Source organism: Pollicipes pollicipes, unplaced genomic scaffold, assembly GCF_011947565.3.
Source record: "Pollicipes pollicipes isolate AB1234 unplaced genomic scaffold, Ppol_2.1 Scaffold_5724;HRSCAF=6776_pilon_pilon_pilon, whole genome shotgun sequence".
Classification (NCBI taxonomy): Eukaryota; Metazoa; Arthropoda; class Thecostraca; order Pollicipedomorpha; family Pollicipedidae; genus Pollicipes; species Pollicipes pollicipes.
The window spans coordinates 30,859,147-30,878,677 of NW_023596746.1; the positions used below are offsets into that span (position 1 = coordinate 30,859,147).

At 47.4% G+C, this 19,531-nt stretch overlaps 1 protein-coding gene across 1 annotated transcript; it reads right to left on the reverse strand.

Moving 5' to 3' along the window:
* Positions 1 to 8,036: 8,036 nt before the first annotated feature.
* On the reverse strand, positions 8,037 to 11,426 carry WDY (WD repeat-containing protein WDY). Its single transcript, XM_037227695.1, has 3 exons — positions 11,333 to 11,426; positions 10,804 to 10,969; positions 8,037 to 10,413 (listed from the first exon to the last, which is right to left on the reverse strand). Exons 1-3 carry the CDS (start codon positions 11,423 to 11,425, stop codon positions 8,138 to 8,140), a joined length of 2,535 nt encoding a protein of 844 aa, XP_037083590.1. The 5' UTR covers position 11,426; the 3' UTR covers positions 8,037 to 8,137.
* Positions 11,427 to 19,531: the final 8,105 nt, after the last annotated feature.

The window sequence follows — 19,531 nt, forward strand, 5'->3', positions numbered from 1 at the left end:
AGTTTGACACTGGGAAATTCAGGCGCTGAACTGCGAGCTCCAGAAGATAGCGAGCTTAAGCAACATTTAACTGGAAGCATCCGCATCAAACGTCACCACATACCGGACGAAGTAGTGAGGTGCATATCAAGAAATTATTTTCCAGCCAATGTATCGTGCTCACCAGATGTTACTAATTGGAATGATATTCACTGTGTCAACAACTCTCTTGGAATGTATGCAGCGGGTGCACGTTTTGTTACTTTCGGCTCTGGTCCTTTTGGTGTAAATTTTAACCCGTTTGCTCCAAGACGGCCTTGCAACCCAGGCCCAGATCCAAAAGAAGTAAAGATTGAAGGCCTCATTGTAGATAAGGCAAAACTGCAGGTAAACGCGACGTTCCTTATGCAGCTATTAAAGCAAAAGGAAGATGAATTGCAGGAATTTAAAACAAAACTGGAAGCAAGCGAAAAACTGAGGCATATGCAAGATACTAAGATTGAAATATTTCGGTTAAAAGTCTTAAGATGGCAGGAAGGCACAATCGACTGTCAGGGAGATATGATTATGGAAAGAAATAAGTCGTCCGTTGCGCTGCAGATTGCGTCAGCTCATATTGAAGCCCTTCAAAAAGAAAATGATATGCTCGAAAAGTCCAGGGCCGAATTGATGGATACTGTATCCGACCTACAGACATCTCTAGACATGAGTAGAAATACCACCGATTTTTGTCGCAAGAGACTGTTTCTCTGCAAAACGCATTTAGATCAATGCCTGGAGTCAGAAAGTAGGCTCACGAAGTCGATGGAGGAAGAAAGCCAAACATCGGCAGAGTACACGAGGAATTCTCAAAAAGAGCAAAAAGAACTTCAAGAAACTCTGAATAAGGTTCGGGTGAGTTTTTCAGAATGCACAGCCTCACTGGATGAAACAAAACTTCAAAATAATGATCTGCGGAAGGCTCGCGACGAGTGCATTGGTCAACTTAGTAAAGAGGAAGAAAATCTACATTTCTGCGAAAGAAATTTGCACCGCTGCAGAGCTAACTATTCAATCACAGTAGACATCACAGAGCATTGCAGAAATGAAAAGGAGACATGCTCGAAGAGATCTGCGCATTTAGGGTCTGAATATAGAAAATGTGTGGAAGACAAGAAAACATTGCAGAGCGAACTACATGCCTCGCAACGAAAAAGGCACGAACTAAGTGGAATCAGAACTGCGCTCATTGCCCGATTGAGCGTCATGAACCAAACCATTGTAGAGTGCAATAACCAAGCTACAGTCTTGATCAGACATTTGGACTCCGAGAAGGCGGCTCACAGTGATACAAAGGCCAAATTGACTTCGTGTAATATAAATATAGGTCAACTTACTTCGGAGCGAGATATCTTAGCAGCCGAACTTAATGAAGCCAAGGGATCACTAGAGAAGTCACGCGCATATAAGGCAAATATCATCAAGGAAAACAACCTTCTCCAAAGAAAACTATTTTTGGCACTGGACAAAAGGCAAGCTTTGCTCGAAAAGTTGAAGCATTGCGGCAATTTGCTGATCAAATTTGAACTTAAATACCAGGTCCTTGGCCATAATTCATCATTGTGCCATGCAAAACTTCAAGAGACTCATAACATGTATGATGTTGTCCTTGAACAGAGAAATGCGTGCTATTCACACAACAATAAGAGCATCCACAGAATTGACCAGTGGAAGAAACAGTACTTGACATGTAGCGATGGAACTGCTCATTTTCAGACAGAGTTGAAAAAATGCAGTTCTGATCTAGCTACCATGAATGCAATGTACACTTCCTTAAGAGAAGAGAATGACATGGTACATAATATTAGTCAAAATTTGCACTTAAGACTTAAGAAATCTGCAGATACCGTCTCACATTTAACTGTGGCGTTGTCAACACTTGAAATCAGAACTAGCGATCTCGACAGGGAGAAGAATGAGTTGACGAAAGCATTGGAAGATCACCTTGGCAACATAAGAACATTACAGCAGAATCTTTTGGATTGCCGCAGCGAGTACAATGATTCACTTGAGGTCATTGTAACTCTGAAACAAAATTCATCTGCTACCTTGACAATGTTAGATGCCCTAAAAGACCAGTCAGTGGCTACACTAGCTAAGCTCGTTGACGCACAAACGGCGTTATCGGAAGAAAAGACTTTGCGTGGCAAAACTGAAGAAAATCTCAGCAGAATCGAGTATAGATTAAAAACGACGCTGGCCCTGTATGTTAATGAACATAACATGAAAACGAATATTGCTGAGAGGCTGCGCCTTTGCACCATCAATCACACCGAAGTTGTCGGTGAGGCGCAAGTGTGGCAGCGACGCCTCGCAGAGTGTCAAGACCATCTTGCTGATCTGATTCATAAGCACCAGCAAGAGACAGAACGCATCCAAAGCAAGTTGGAGACTGCGCTTGAAGTGCAGAACAACGCGGAGGAGATCACTAAGAGAAAACAAAGCTTCTCTTGCTCGGTGTGAGGGCAAACGTGCGGCTTTGGAAGGAGAAAAACAGGAGTTGGTCCATAAGCTAAGCGGGTATCGCCATATTGTTCACGTAAGGGAAGTAAAAATACATCAGTTGCTTACTATCAAAATGTTGCTTACGCGGAAGCTCGATCTTTGCCTGGCAGATAACACTAAATGTACAGGACTGCAGAAAATATACCAAGACAGATATAAGCGATGCGATGAGGACATGTTCAGAACGAAGACAGATTTAGAGGCAGTGAACAAAGAATTGGAGCAATGCAACGCGAACTGTCACGAAGCAAGCTTATCATGTCCAGCGGCATCCCGGGGCGAGGTTTATATCAACATGGGATCTGGGTGTTTGTTGCAAACTCACCACAACAGCTCTTTGTCCCTGATGAAGAAATACTGCGATGAAGCTGGTGGTCAGCTGGTGACACTTTCTCCTGAAGACCATGCCCTGCAGAAAGACATTTTCCGAATGCTGGAATATTCTGAGACTGCACCCAGAAGTGTTTGGGTGATTCGTCCTGGGCAAAGCTCGAAGGAGTGCTTCTCGGTGGACATGAGCAAAGTTAAGCATGCAAGTAGCAAGGATGTCGTGGAATTCATCATTACGCCGTGTGATGAAGAACTGCCAGGCTTGTGCATGGCAAAATGGACGAAATATGAGGTATCATCAATAAGCCCCTATTCGATATTTTACAACGAAACAGTGAAACTCACTAGCTTAGACTGGTCTTCGTAGAGATAGCAAGTGCAAGTGTTATTCATACTCATGCCTAATGTACCATCATTCCAGCCTGGCCAGTGTTATTATGATTACTATCAGTTCAAATGACAAATTCTGCATTGCATTCTGCAAATTTAGATAATGGATTGCGTTGATGTGTTAATGAGCTTCTTACCAACTGTGTTGTTCATTTAACTAGGTATATTTTCGAATGCATTTGTATTTAACGTGCCGTCGCATAGGAACAGAGAACAGCCAACAACATCTAACGAAATACAAATTGTTGGGATTCTGTCTCATTTTATTAACGTACAAAATAAAAAAATGGACGCCTTCTGTAGCGCTTAAGCTGTACACTAAATGGCCTTGATCATAACTGATAGACTAGCCTTAAAGCGCCAATTAACTTGCCAGTTTCGGCATTTTCGGTGCTTCCTACAGCGTCAAGAGGTTGGTCTGGCTCCCTGTCGGCATTATTTACTACTCCACACTGCTCAGGAAAAGGCATAACAAATGTTTGCCATGCGCCCTGCTAGACATGTTAGAATTTCACACCCTGTGGGTGGGGATAGGGTGGTGGCAGAAGTGTCTTTTACGGTTTCTTTGCTCCAAGGAAAGCAGACATCACTAGTGTACCTGGGGTTCCAGATGGCACTAGGGTCCCCGGGGTTCCAGACGGTACCAATGTCCCGGGGCTACGATATTTCGGTGGGCTCCACAGACAGCAAATGTACTCTGCAGTTTATACATATTGACCTTACGGATACAGCAGATGAAGAAGGTGACAAGAGGGCGAGTGGGGTTGAAGAACGGCACCAGAAAGGACTATACTGAGGACCACAGGCTGGGATGTAGCGTCAGTACCTGAACGGAGAAAGTACGAAGTGCCGTTCAAGGCTTTTAATCCTGTTCACGTAAGGGACAGAACGAATTATTCAAGTTATCGCATAGTAACATCGGAATCATTTGATTGAGACTTGCAACTCGGCCTCCTTTCCTGACCTTTCGTGTAGCATGTGCGAATGTACGATGCACAGTAAGTGTACGATTTAAGTCCAATCGTTGGAGGTTCCAGAGAGTGACATAAAAAGCATCTTTGAGAACTTCCTAAGATTCTTACAAACCTGTAAGTCATGTAAAATGTGGGGAAAGTTTCATGGCAAAAGTATAGTTGCCATCTGTTAGCAAAGAGGGGTCATCGCAAATCAAACAATATAGGATACCGTGAAAAAATAGGGAAATGTTATAATGCGCCTTTTGCTTGCACAACGCGGAGGATACCATGAGAGAAAACAAAGCTTTTATTGCTCGATGTGAGGGCAAACATGCGATTTTGGAAGAAGAAAAACAGGAGTTGGTTCATAAGCTACGCGAGTATCGCCAAGAATCATCAGTGCCAAGAAGACGAATAAGCTTTCGAAAATTGCACATACTACGAGTTCGATCGCGTGATTTTATCAAAGCCTAACATGACCATTGGCCCAAGGATTTTTCACAAGATAGTTCTCGTGCTTCTGTAATGGAACGGAAAAATTTAAGTCAGGTGTGTATTCAAGGAGAGGGGCACTAGGGATATCCGACCGTCCTTGTGGAATGTTTCTGCGTCATGATATGCATGCAAATACATTTGAATGGTACAAAATCAAGGTATCCTCTTAAAAATAAGTAGTTTGAATAAATGTCATCTTGCTGAAAGTCACGTGCACAATGTCGTACGCTTACGGCGCGATGAAATAGGTTTTTGGTGCAAAGTTCTAAGTTGTGCCCCACTGCGGGATCCTGTAGGTGCCCCTAAGCCAACTCGCTAAGTTTTTTGACAAATAATCTCAAAATTTCCTGGCTCAACGGGCAAAATGAAGGGCAAGACATGCCTCAAAGCACTAACAATTAGCGGGGTAAAATATTCAAATAAGAGGCCACTTTCCGGTAAATTAAATGAGGAGCTCTGACTGCGTCCATGCGAACAGAGGCATGCGGTCATTATCGTGGGCATAATAAAAACCAACAGCGAAAGACAAACAACCATAAGGGGCAATGAACCAGCTCAGAAAGGCCCCCTACAAGCGACCCCAATGCCATCAGTTTTTGACTACGGGACCATAAGTGATCGTCCAGAAGGAGCTTTGTTGGAACGTCATATCAAACGCAATGCAAGTATCAAATCATGCACGACAGCCTTTTTCGCAGTTTCGCAGCTCAATACGTCAATGTTCTTCCCTTTCCATTCGTTTTTTTACTATGCATCAGACACCTGAGATTTCCGTTAAATGGGATCAGTTTGCGGCATCCAGATAATATACATATCTTGAAACACTGTTACTTCAATGATTGAGCTACAAAATGTCAAAAGCGCTGGCCGGCCGGGAACTGGCCTATCGTCGGCCATGGCAAGATCGTACTATCATGGGATCAAATTATGAAGATGATCAAAGCATGTCACATCATGCACCAGCTCAAAAGTATTCACGCGCAGTAGACCATGTCAAATTATGCATCAGTCGATGCCAAACACGTGGTTGCACGTTGTCGGTACGCTGATCTAAACGAGAACACACAATTTAAAGCTAATACATGCTCATGGCATGTTGTAAAAGTTGCTACCTTTATGAATACAGTGGTTGCATCTACTGGTCAGGATGATACTTTGTGAATTACCTCACGCGTAATCACTCTTGAATTGCCCTTCTAATAGAATCAACTTTTAAGTGATTCTTTAGCGAAAGTGATGTGCACGCGAAGGAGTGTCGCCACGCGTTTCGGGCGTTTGATAGAGAGGGGAGGAACTCTGGGTTTAAGTCGTCCCTGCTGCCCCCCCCCCCCCCCCCCCCACCTCCCCCGCTATTCCCGCGCCCTTGGCTCTCCAGTACTCCAGTACTTCTATGTGCCTGCTTACTCGGCCACATGCATTTATCCTCAGAAAAAATTTAGGTGTGCGCCTAAAACCGACACGCTAAATATCGACGAGCCGCTTGAAAAAAAAATGTTTCACACAAAATATGAACACGCCTAATAAGGGTATGCAAAATATTGGAATCCACAAAATATCAAATTTGCCAAATATCAACTCCTCAAATATGGAATCTACAAAATGCCTATCCTCCAAAATGTCAAGGCGAAAATTATTGACACTCAACATGTCCGCAATGCAAAATATCGATGACTCAAAATATCGGCATCTCAAAATATTGGCAGGCTAAATATTGCCACTAGGCACGGAGATTAACGTACAAAATGCTAAAGAGGGTCAGCTATGTGTGTGAACAAATCATGGGTGGTATCGACGGGCTTGTAAGAGCCATTTCCATATAAATGTGTGTATGCAATTAGTTATTCATTTATATATATATATATATATATATATATATATATATAAATTTTATGGTCGAATTGATTTCTGAAATGTCCCACCAGGAAGAGTAGGGTTAAATTAAAGATCATCTTTGTGTTCAAAAACATTTGCCGTGGCATGAGTGGCAGCCCATTGCTACCTGGAGCTTACACACGACGTTATTGTGCTTGCATCGTCCAGGCAGGCTGTTCTTTTTTGTTTCGTTCTTCCTCATTAAAGGTCAAGGTGACTTGGATGAAAGATGGGATTTGAAGTGGGTGGGAAACGGCGAAGTGCTTTGGGTAGGCAAAGGGTGAATTAGTTTAGCGCTGTTCATTGCCGAAAATATAGTTTTAGTGCACAACCGAAGCTACTGCATTTATAGGCATGCCTCCATCAGAGACGTGGGGTGTCGCCTATAGAGGCCTCGCATGATACCCACAGAGGTCTGGTATTCTGCTCAGGGCCTTGACATGGCGGAAAGAAGGTAGGTGCCAACGTCAGAGCGCATGGTCACAGTACCGCTTGTTACTGGGTGCCCGACCAGGCTGAAACAGCTGGGCATTTTCAGACTCAACTGCCCGAGGACAATGTAAGGCATCCCAACTTGGGAACGATCGATATATACATATATATTTGTTGTTTGCTTGGGCTAAGATAACATTTTTATAAATTGGGACCTCAGCCACCCTCTCTACCTCTCTTCCGCACCACTGCCACTGCTTGCAGTAAGCTGAGTACGCCGGTCTACAATTTGGCCAATGCGTTTGTCTGTCAGTCTCTTCCGACAGAATGTGTCGATCTCGTGTTGCTGCGATTTCGACTCCTTGCCATTTGGATTTTGATTTTATTCATATGCATCATAATTGTTGCAAAATAAAGATTTCACATTCCTCATGCTAATAAAAAGACAAGGTGAAACAGTGATGGCGTTGCACTATTGCACCAAACGAATTGTTACAGATTTTCCGAACCTTTTTGTTTGCATGAATTCTGGAATTGAAACGCACTTAAAGTTGTGCTTGTTGCGTAAGCTCTAACCACACCATCCGATCCTGATAGTGCATACCAACGGTAGCAATTTGTGGAAGATTATGGCGTGCAGTAACGTTAGGCGCGGTCTGTACCACACTTCGGCGTCATCCGACCTTAAGCGCGTCTGACCTTTCATGTGACCTTTAACCTGACCAGTGGTCCATCAGCTTGCGTGTAAAACCTTGTAAATACTGCGGCAAAACGTTAGGAAAATTGTAACACTTGTGGTTGAAGACTACAGAGCGAAAATATCTGCGCTTGCAAACATGTAACCTCTAAGATCCGTACCTAAGCGGTCACGCTAGGTGAGTCCCTGCAGCTGCAACACTTCATGTTAGCTGACGGTAAAGCTCGCTCGACCTGCAACTTAACTCGTGACGATACTTTTCTAATTTGCAGCAGCATTTGGCCACAAAAGACGATCCAGTCCCTGGAAAATCAGCTCAGAATCATTCACAGTGGGTGCATTTATTCAAGGACACTTCTTTGCACTTCTAATTTGAATGCTGCAACGGAACAAAGCAAACTGCCGGTTTAGCGTGAACAGGTTCAACACAGGTGCCGTCAACTCATGAGGGCACCACCGAGACCCGCCTGCTGAGCCCGCCGGGCCGCTTGTTACCGCCCTTGAGACGATCGTAATCCCTGGTCTTCTTCTGGCCGGACCTGGCTCTCAGCAGCTCGTGCACGATCTCTGGGGGCTCCGGCTCTGGGATATCCTCCACTTCGACGAACGGCAGCAGCATGAAGGCCATTGCCTGGTTCCGCATGATCTGCGGCTGCGGAACGGACGGGATTGGCTTGTGACGTGACCTCCTCTGATAACTGACCCCGAGGATCGGGCCCGCTCTCCCTTTGGTAACGTCCAAATTGGTATCCGACGCCTCCAACGACTCGGCTGTTTGCTGACGGGCTTCGCGCATGCGTCGTGAGCGCTCCTTGAGCTCCTGCTGTCCGCGCATTAGCTCAGAGGCGGCCAGCAGGATGCCCATCTGCACCAAGTGCCACTTGGGGTGTTTGCCGCCGTGAAGCACCTTGAGTGTGGTGCTGGAGGCCACGCGGCGTACGTCACGCGGCATGTGGCCCGGCAGTTCGCGCGGAACTACCGGCAGCTGCAGATTCCACAGACGCTTCTGACCGAACGTGCCGATGAACCTGCCGCAAAGCGTCCACAGGCGCACTGAGCAGTCGGAGCTGCAGGTGACCAGCAGGTCGTGCGCCTCCACGAAGTCGACGAACATGACGGTGTGAAGGTGGGCACGGAACGAGTTGAGAATGTGCGGCTTAAAGGAGGGCTTCAGCCACTCCAGCTTCAGCATGCGTCGTAACAGCGTTAGGTGTCGGCCTAGGAAGGGAAACTTGGCGACGTAGAAAGACCAGTTGACCTGTCCCTCGTTGTCGATGCAGTAGTTCTCGATGAGCCAGACACGAACGTACCCGGCCGTGTCTCCGGTAATCAAGAAGCGGTTGCGCGAGTCCGACGCCAGCGTCAGACAATAGTCGTTCTCGGCATTGCAGACGCGGAACTTGTGCAGCAGGCCTCCTTCGTGATGCAGCGACCAGGCCTGGATGCTGCCGTCGGCGCAGGAGGCCATCAGGGTAGCCGTCTTCGCCGTGCTGACGCGGCTGGTGAGGAACAGCAGCTTGTGAATGGCCAGTGGCTTCTCGCGCGGGCTGCTGGTCGACGTCGTCTCGCCGGCGCCGTCGGCTGTGGACGGGCTGGACGAGTCCGCGTCGCTGGATGATTCTTGCAACCAGGTGGGGTCACCCTCGATGTTTTCGGCGGCCAGCGACCTTCGTTGGGCCTCTCCTGATATGGCACGCTGCTCGGACGCGCGCGTCATGATCTCGCGCTTGGTGAAGTCGAGCACCATGTTCTTCTGCTTCTCCTTGTACTTGGTCATGGCGGCCAGGCCGTGCGTGTCCTCCAGCTCAGGCACCACGTACTGATTGTGGCTGGAGACGCTGGCGCTGAGGCGGGTGTAGAGATGGCCCGTCTCCAGGTTCCATACAATGATCTCTCCGTCGTAGGCGCCGGTCGCAACCAGACTGGGGCTGCGGAAGTCCACGGTCAGGATGTCCTCGCGGTGGCGGACCATCCACTCGCGCACAGTCGTGTCCTGCCGGTCATCCAGGAACACAGTAATGCCGCGGCTCCAGCCGCAGCACACGATCCGCTGCTTGGCCACGAGCACGCCGGTGATCTCGCGCCCACCCTGAGTCTTCATCTCGCGCAAGCAGGCGCCGTTGTTGAAGTTCCAGATCTTGACCCTGCCGTCGCGGCCGCCCGTGATGAGGCGCCGCAGCGTCGGATCGAATGTCATGCAAGTGATCTCGACGGCCACGTGCTGACCGTTTCGCTTGGTTGTGTGCGCGTTCCTGAACTGCATCACCTTTTGGCCGGTCTGCAGCTCCCAGACGGTGATGACCGAGCCATGGCAGCCGGATACCACCTTGTTGAAGAGGTTGTTGTAAATGGCCGCCGTCACCACCCGGTCGTGGGACTGGATCTCGCGCTCTTCAGCGTGCACCACAACGTTTTTCTGCATGATGACCATGATCTGACTGGCGAGCACCAGCTGTTGGATCTTGGGGTTGTAGAACATGGCTGTGAAGGAGGGCAGCGAGACGTTGACTCGCAGCCTCTGTGGTGACACGGTTTGCACGCACACCTGCTCCCGTAGATCCCACACCTTAACGCACTTGTCCTTGCTGAGCGAGATGATCTGCTCGTCTGCTGGCCGCGTTAAAATGTGCGAGATGGGCGCGTTGTGACCGATGAACAGCATCGAGGGGCGGTTGGTCATGTAGGTGTTCCACACCCGCACTGTGCAGTCCATACCGCCTGAGGGCACGAGCACCGGCACGGGATCAGGGACTGGTGCGACCCAGCCTGTGTGACGGGTGGCTACGCATCTCTTCTCTCAAACCGTGCCATGGTTGGGAATGCCTCAGGCACCATCAATGGTGTAGATCAGAATAGCCGCCGCCTTCATCCGAAACAATTTGCTCTGCGCGAGCCCTGTGTGCTAGGAGTGTTATTGCTCCGGCGTTATTAGGAGCGTTATTGCTAGCATTGTATGCATACAATGCATACAACGCAACACGATGGACGGATGCTACACTTATTTTATGTCGCTCATCGCAGGCATGCGCGCGGCGCTTTGACGTAATGCATGTGTGGACAGGTCAATGGAATGTTTTGAGCGAGATTTTAGAGTTGTTAAAGTCATACCAGTCACGATGACACCCTGCACGTTGTCGTAGTCAAAGCAGGTGATACCCCTGCGTGTGCTGAAGATGAAGTTGGCTTTGGTACCGGCAGTTTCCGCTATCACCATGGACACTTCGTTCGAGAGAGCGCACGAGATGAACCCCGCTAGCTCTGGCACATATTTAACCTGAAATTTCAGCGGTTAATCATTTTTTTTCTCTTTGCCCACCATGCAGCTATGCAAGTAATTCATTGAGACCGTGGTCACAGCTCGTTTTGTTGTGCGCGAAAACAATTATTTTTGTGAGTCAAAGCTTTAACAAACAATAAAAATTTACAAAAGAGTAAAAGGTAAGAGGTTTGAAAATGAGTTAAGTTGGTTTATCATGAATATTGATGGTGTTCGCCCACCCGGCATCCACCATAAGGCATGCGAAGTACGCTCACCACTTACACCATGCAGGGCGGTGAGACAAACCGCGGCATACGAGAGGGCTTCTGGAGTAACTCAGCCATGTCATCACTACAAGAGACACAATAAAGTGCTTACCTGTTTCACCCATTCCCTATGAAGTGGACGGTATATCTTCGCCTCCACTGACGGTAGCTTCCTCTTGATGATATCGTCGATGTTGATCTTCATTACCATGCCGTCCTTGCTGGAAGGTATGCCGAACAGGCCCACATGCCCCCGGGATGTCCGTAAAGATTAGAAGGACTACTGCTCCCCCAGCGTCCCCGAGTGTCAGGAAGGCCTGATCACTGTTCTTCGGGTCAGCCCAGTAGTGCATACACAGCAGAGGCTGCGGCAGTCCCACCAGCATAAACACCTTGTCAAACTTACCAGCTGAAATGTCGACAAAATACAAATCACTCTCAGTAGTGCTGAGAGCCAGCATATTGTGGTTGTGGATGCACACCATGTCCGTGATCCAAAGACTTTGCGACCGCTCTTTATCGAATGGCTCTAGACGGCTTGTGCCCCTGTGAGTAAACTCCAGTGTCCAGAAGTTGACAATGCCATCCTTGCTCATGGTGGCGTAGCGTCCAGCCGCCAGGTCGATTGATGTTCGTGAGGAGGGGAGAAAGCAGAGCTTCTGTATTAGGTCTCGATGTCGCGTGTCCACCTTCCGTACGTTTATGGGCAGCGGTCGGTCTTTCAGGAGCTGAGCCATCATCTCTCGCTCTTGATACTCCAGCAGCATGTAAGTGAGGTATTCATCCCAGTCTACCCCGCCATCGCAGTTGGTGTCCACTTTCATAAAGAGCATGTTCAGCTCATGATCGGGAACGCCGGAACCCATCGTACGCCTCATGGCATTTTTGAACTCTTCCATGTCTAAGCCACCACCTGAGTCCTCATCTGCCTCCTCGAAGATGTTCTGCAGCATTTTTAAGTGCTCGTTGTTCATCTGGTCTTCGAGGCGGTTATCGGTCGGTGCGTCATCGCCACCTTCCTCTCCCTCTTCATCCGCAGGTCGTTTGGATCCCTCGTCTTCCTCGCCATCTTCGACAGCCACAATGGTGCCCTGGGCTGTGGTGGTCAGAGCCACAGCCCCGCGGCGAACAGCCGCGGTCTCCGAAACGTTTTCCCCGATAAAATACATGTTAAACGCTGGAAAGACCTAATGCAAACCGTGCTGTGCGAGTTCGAGTGGTAACGGGGTATTTGATAGCAGATCACCAAATGCTTGGGCCGCTACATTATTCCGAGTCAGGCTCCGAGAGGAGCGTTTTCGAATAAGATTCGAATTTTAGCAATGAATTCACGTGACTCAACACTTCAGTCCATTTCTAGTAGCACAGCCATACATCCTATGCTTGAACACGGTGACAACAGTTATTGAATTGTATGGTTATTAGGTATGGCTTGTGTCAGGCTCATGCCTCACGTGGAGGCCTCAGGAATTTCAGGAATTTCATGTATTCGTGATACAGTTAGTGATGCAGAACAGTGTTATGTTCGTTCCCTCCGTAAGGTAGGGGCATGTCACGGTCCCAAAAAAGACTTGAACATTTATCCAACAATCTGCATTTTGCAGCGACCCGTATCGCCCATAATCAGACGACAACTGGCGCACTAGCACGATGAATTGTGCAATATGGAGCGAAAGAGGTGATAACAGACGCGATGGTCACCAAAGGAGGCAGAGACCTTCGGAAGTTAATGCAAATGCATAAATACGACTGCGTTTATTCATTGGAAAGCCCGTCTTTCTGACATTTTAACAGGCACGCTGTCACTGTAGTGGCGTTTGCGTTGCACTGGGTGAATTGTGTTACTTCACAAACGCATTGCTCGATCATTGTCGGGCTGTGTGTTACAGTCAGACCTGTGTAACCAGGTAGAATCAGCAGGTCTCATGAATCTTGGATTGATGAGACCTGCTGATAAACCTGCTGATAAATTCTGGATTTATGAGACCTAGAATCAGCGGATCTGTAAATCATAAATGATGTCTGTTTTCATCTAGTAACTGCACTCATCCCTACGGTTTCGGTAAAAGACACAGTAAGCTGTCGAAAGTGAGTAAATCTTTAGCAAAATCCCGTCAGCCGCTGTTTTCGTGGCACCCATCATGCCATAGCATCGAGGTACGGCCCCTGCTGCTCATTTGGTTTCAGCAAAATTGATCAAACAGCTGAACACTCGTTTAAGTTCATGCATATAATGCCACTTCACACCGTGTTGTCATTTTTTATGACGTTGAGCTATGTTGGTGACATCCTTTGCTCCTTCTGGTTTGGCTAACTGATTTAAGAGCATCGAATACGTTTTAAGCCATCAAGCGTCCAGCTTCATACCAGTGTTTTAGGCCCAGGATTGAAAAGATTCGACGCAAAGGCGGTTGTAACAAAGTAGGTGAAGTCTGACTATTTAGCGTTATTTATTCGTACAGCGCTAGATGATCCTGTGCCATCACTTCATAGTCTTTTGATACTGTCTCCACATGCGGTACACTCTCTTTGATGTCGATGCCGGGCCTCGTCTCGGTGAAGTGGACAAGTTTGTTCACAAAAGCCAGACTGTTCCGCAACAACGCACGCTCGTTGGCTATTTTGCCCGTGGGCTCAGCTCCCGGTGCGTAGAGTGGCGCACCGGTCTAAGCTAGCGTGAGTCCCTGATCCAATATGTATGGATAGGGCGCTTCCTTCCATAAAAATGCGCGGCTGCTTCTCTTGCTTTTGGCGCGCTCCTGTCTGTAAACTTATGCGAAGTGTCTGCATGGGCTTGGCGATGTTCTGTGGTTGGGACTGGACGGATGGGTGTGCCCAAAGGCCTTAAATCACGCTACCCACGGTGTTGGGTTGGCTCGAGGTAACATGACTAATGTGTGGTAAGGGGAGGGCATTCACAGCGTAATATTACGCTCAAGCGTGGTTGCAAGTTACGCTGAGATTATTTAAAAGATGTCCTGACAGCGTACCAGCGTGCTCAGGGAGAGCATGGTTGGAAACTGACCAAAAATGCGAAGCGTTATGTTGGGCAGCCTCCAGTGCCCAGCTAGACCCCGTCCTGAACGGGCCCAGCTGAGCTTGAGGCAGCCTTTGCTGTAACCTGTCCGCGACTCCCGGCGTACACCGGCTTGGGGAATCCCGTTGCACGTGTTTGGCGACCACTTCTGCTAGGCTATTCGGTTACGGTTATCTGGACATAAAACGCTTTTACGTGAGCAATGCGATTCACACATTTGTTGGGTACCAGGAGTTGCCATCTCCCTTGGCTAGCAACTTCCCTTTACTTGGATCTCCGAGCGCTTTCCGCTGAGATTCGAAATCCTGCAGCCTACTAGAGTGCCCCTTCGTGGTGCCCTGACGCACGCTCTGGGCTCCTCTTTACCTTGTCTTTGGAACGCCCTTTTTCCAGGGTTGGGAAATGATTCTCCATGTTGCCTATGATCGTGCCACATTGTTAGCTCCCGTTAGTGATTCTTCAGTATCTGAGCCAAGGGCTTCTTTTGCTTACAGAAGTACGGCCCTTTCGCTCCCGGGTGACCAGCTAGATACCCTTCGCTCTGGTGGGGAGGTCAGTTTCACCCCTCCCCCCCTCCCTGAGATCTCAGGAACTAAGAGGGGTAGAGATACCAATTCACAGGGTGTTTTGGCCTTTACTTGATCCTGCAAAAGTCAGTGCTTGAGGTTCCTAGGTCATGACCTTCAGGTCAAGTAATGTCGGATGAAGTAAATCTCCAGGTTGGTCTCAAAAGTCCTCCAGAACCTAGATACCCGTTCTAAGCAAAAGGCTACATCATAATTTCAGGTCAGTGACCCTGTTTGACGTGTCGAAGGTCATGGTGACCAAAATTATACGAGACTGCTTTGAGTTTTGCATTTGAATAAGCAATAAAGATAACGCTAGGCAGCATGTTCCTGAAAACAAAATGTTGGCCTGGCTCATTTTAGCTCAGTGACCTATTCTGACTTTTGAGAAGTGCATAGAATATGTATAATGTGGTTCCTGTTATCAATAAATCGGAAATTAGCACCAGGAACTATCCTATACAGCGAGCCCCAGCGAACTAAAGCAGGTTGGCCTAAAACATTGGTCTGACCTTCAAAACTGTCCTGAGGTGACTGTAATTTGTTTATTCAATTTTTGTGTTGCCTGAGAAAATATCTTAGAGATGTATGACCTCGTCTAACACTTCGTTGTTTCATCAGTTTGAACAATCCTTAGACTGAGACTTCGCGGAATACATGGCCTGATTTTGACCCGCCGTAGGTCAGCGACCTTATAAAGCACGTCTAAATTTGTAATACCAAACGATCTGCTATTCGATTGTTCGTAGCTATGCAACATTTGGCGCGGCTGGGCTGCGCCGTTCAAAACCATTCTGAAAAACCTTCGGGAGGGGGCAATTTGACCCCCACCCGAGCGCGTGTTAATGGGAATGATCCACATTTGATGATGTTGAAGAAAGTTTAATGCACGATGAATTAAGCTCACTTTAGCTGTTGGTGCACTTTAAACTAGAAAACACTGCTTTAGACAACACAACTTTGCTATTGAGGAAATATGCTCTATAATAAGTCATCGCCTGATTGTTCATGGTTCCTGGCATAATATTGATTGGGGGTCAATTGACGGCTGTTATACCTTGAAATCCCCATCACGAACGCCAGATGTGGACGACTCGGCAATGATATTTTTGTTGGCCTCGATCGTCCCATGGCCAGTGAAGTGGCAAAACTTGAATGGCGTTATTATGGGGATCTGGGTAACCTTGAAACAGTTTGCAGGAAAACTTTGCACATCTTCGCGAGCGTGTAGCTCATTAACTGAAGAGGTTTAGATCTTAAGAAGGGTACGGTTTTGAATTGCACCGGATGGTCTTCAAGATGCTCTTTTCACTTCAAAACCCACACAAATGCGGAACGCTCCCTTTTCGGCCTCCCCTCCACCTAGGCTCTGGGTATCAGCCCACTTGATCCTATTGGCCCCTTGTTCGAACCGTCTGTGACAGGGGTGTCCGCATTGGCGGAAAGGGTGCCACAATTTGCGAATGCCGGGATGTCAATACCACTTTTTGGGTGCGCTTTTAGCTACGGTGTTTAATTTTTGCGGCTCCGATGGGATGATCGATGCGCCACCTATAGCGCCCTAGACAGAGGCGTGCCACCTGGTGGTTGCATCACTAGAATGTCAGACCCCACCAGGGGAGTGCCCAGTGATAGTTGAAGGGGAACTTGTCGACCCTAATGCGGCCGATTTACATTGCGCTATTCCGTAAGTGTGTGCTTGTCAAACTGTGATTGTGGCAGCGTCTAACGTAGTCCGTTGCTTCCATTGCTCGAGTGTGTGAGTTTGGACACAACCGACTATGAATGAAAACGCGTATAGAATTCCTCGCAAGCCCTCGAATGATTTGGGAAACACAGGGTTCTCAACGATGTACCGAACCGTGCTGTGCGAGTGTGGGTACCGTGCAAAAACCTGCATATTGTGTTGCGTGTGTATGCGAGCCGAGGTTCTGGATACGCGGGGTCGCGCCTGAGTTCAATCTTGCGAATCCTGGAGTCCTGAAAAGGGGATTTTAAATATGAAGGTGCTGTTAAATCGTGGGAGCCATTCTTCCATACTACAGGTTAGGGCATCAAAATGCCATCAGGTTGAAATATCTCCAAAAAATGTACATATATATATATATATATATATAATATTGTAGATGCTCTCAGAAACTCAACGTGTCCGCGTTGCGTAGAGCCGAGTCGATCATCCTGTGTTTTAATTTCACTGGATCAGCTATTGCCGGTTTCATCTAACGTGATTAATGACCCTGCTTTACCAACGCCATGTTTTGCTGGTTTGCTGTGGAAGTGAAAAACTTTAAGCCCAGGCAGCGGCACAGAATGTTGGCAGAGGGAGAGGTACAGATCCGTGGGCTTCATCCAAAGGGGTGGGGCTGGGGGCCCTCATCAACTTAAAGGGATGTTCTCCACAACAAAGTAGACCTTCACAAGTCCATATAAGCTCGAAAGAGAACATTGATTAATATTAATATTGGAATCGAATAGCTCAGGCAAATAACTGCAAAAGAGAATGCAAGTGCAAATAAGAAATGCCAAATTACGCATGCATGTGTTAGAACACCACGAGAAGGGTACAAATTACATGTGAAAAGTGCCCGAAACATAAATATACACGCATCGGCCTCACACATATACACGCACAATGAATTCTCGAGGGCCTTATCAGAAAAAGCTCCAGTTTGTGTGCTTTTATGTACAATGAAGCATGTACATATGTGTATATATATATATGTATATATACATATGTGCATGCTTATATATTTATGATATATGTATATGTATATATATATATATATATATATATTATATATATATATATGTGTGTGTGTGTGTGTGTGTTTATATATATACAGTTAGACCAGATCTTTTGATCACGAGCCCATCCAATTAATTACTTATCATTGTTGGGTTTCGTTCTAAGACCACAAATACAGAAAAACCGGCCACCTCCGAGCCGGCCTTTAGCCAATGCTGCCTCTCTCCCGCCCTCCCAACCTCCGACCATCGGGCGCCGGCTTCAAGCGACCTGGCTCCATGTTGATCATCGTACCGAACGAGAGCGTTCCTCTCCACCTTCGCCGAACCTCCAGAGCGCACAGATTCACGCATGGGGGTAGATTCACCAACCAAAGCATCCGCCCATTCATGTGAATTAAGAAGTGTCCCACATCCTTGTGGTCTCCCTTGTAACGACCCATGCTGTTGTGAAGATTATTTAGAAACTCGCCGGGGCGTTGGCAATGACTTATGCACTGACGGACGAGGGGTTGTCTCAGGCAGGGCTTCTGAACGTCTTATCTTAACCTCATGGTGATGCATGAGAAGAATCAAGTCCAAGACGTAATTCGGCCCTTTGGCTTTTTGAAACGTCTTCAAGCATGGCGTTTCGCTGGTTGGATTGTCAAAATATGCGCCTTTAGTCATGAGATCGAACGTCCGCCCTATGTTAGATGACGCTTAGCATAGTTATTGTTTCACTTTTAAACGTTGAACAAGATATGGGATACCATTGCTGTTTTGAGTAACGCAACGTTCAACGTTGCATTGTCTGATGCATACCGCAAACGTGACCTCAATATTGATGTGAACTGGAACACCATGCGTCTTCCTCTGCTAAATTCATCGTTTGACAGCGCATGCTCGAAGTATGCAGACATTATCCACCCGATTCGCATAATATTTCGTCACCTTGTACCAGTCGCCGCAATTTGAAGTCATTTGACACGCATCTAACGTCACCATCAGTTGAAGGACCTGGAGAGGGCATTAGCGATGACTCACTACCCCGATGTCTTCACGCGCGAGATCCGGGCCATGCCTGGGAGCCTGACAGAGGCGCGGGTCCAGGAAGGCCACCGTTGCATCTGGCCACCAGTCATGCACCGCTAACGCCAGAGTTTCGTGGGTAAAGTGTAGTCCATCACTCGGTTACTGTTATGTCGTATTTGCATGGCACGGGCTTGCATCAAACTTGTTACAGATTTGTTACCACGTAAATCATTGTCATTCAATTTAGCGACATGCATGGCTTCGAGTGTTACATCGGAAAGCGTGGACCACTATGACACCACGATCACACAATCAAGATAGTCGAGGTACAGGAAGCAGCCCAAGGCGTGCTGTGGACAAAAAGTATACTGAGATCATGTTTTGAGCATTAAAGAATATAAAATGGCGACATTTTCACTAGGGGAAAAGGAGGCATGCAGTAATGCCATGATATCATAAGTAACGAGAGTGCGTCATATTTTTCCACTTTGCGTGGGTCAGGCGTATGAAAGCTAGACTTACCCATTTCAACGTTACTGCCCCTCACTCTTTCGCTGTGAGCAGTTCCGTTCGGGGTTTCTTCAGAAGTGTTCCGTCAAATTCGACTAGAATACCGCACTGTCGTCCCGCAGTCTCTAGCTTTCTCACCAATCAATGCATGCCTAGATTAATGACATAACTAGCAAGGCCCATGTTCTCTCAAAAGCCGTTCAACAAGGTCTCAAACTACCACACAGGGTGATAAAAAGGGTAAAAAAGGTACCACACAGGGTAAAAGACAAAATTAACTGGCACTGGGTGATAGAACAATGAAATCTGCTCTGCTGCTGTCGGACATTTATTTACTTCCGTGACGATTTGGTAAAAGCCACAATAACCATAGATACAGGAACTTCACAGAGTGGCTGAGGTACAAACTGGGCTATCTGGCTAAGGTCGCTGTCAACGA

Bases quoted from the DNA above. Each gene is read 5' to 3' on its own strand.
- WDY (XM_037227695.1), bottom strand. From the start codon at position 11,425: ATGAAGATCAACATCGACGATATCATCAAGAGGAAGCTACCGTCAGTG. The intron at 10,970-11,332 runs GTAAGCACTTTA...CTGAAATTTCAG, and splicing joins ATAGGGAATGGGTGAAACAG to GTTAAATATGTGCCAGAGCT. The intron at 10,414-10,803 runs GTATGACTTTAA...TCGTGCCCTCAG, and splicing joins GCAGGGTGTCATCGTGACTG to GCGGTATGGACTGCACAGTG.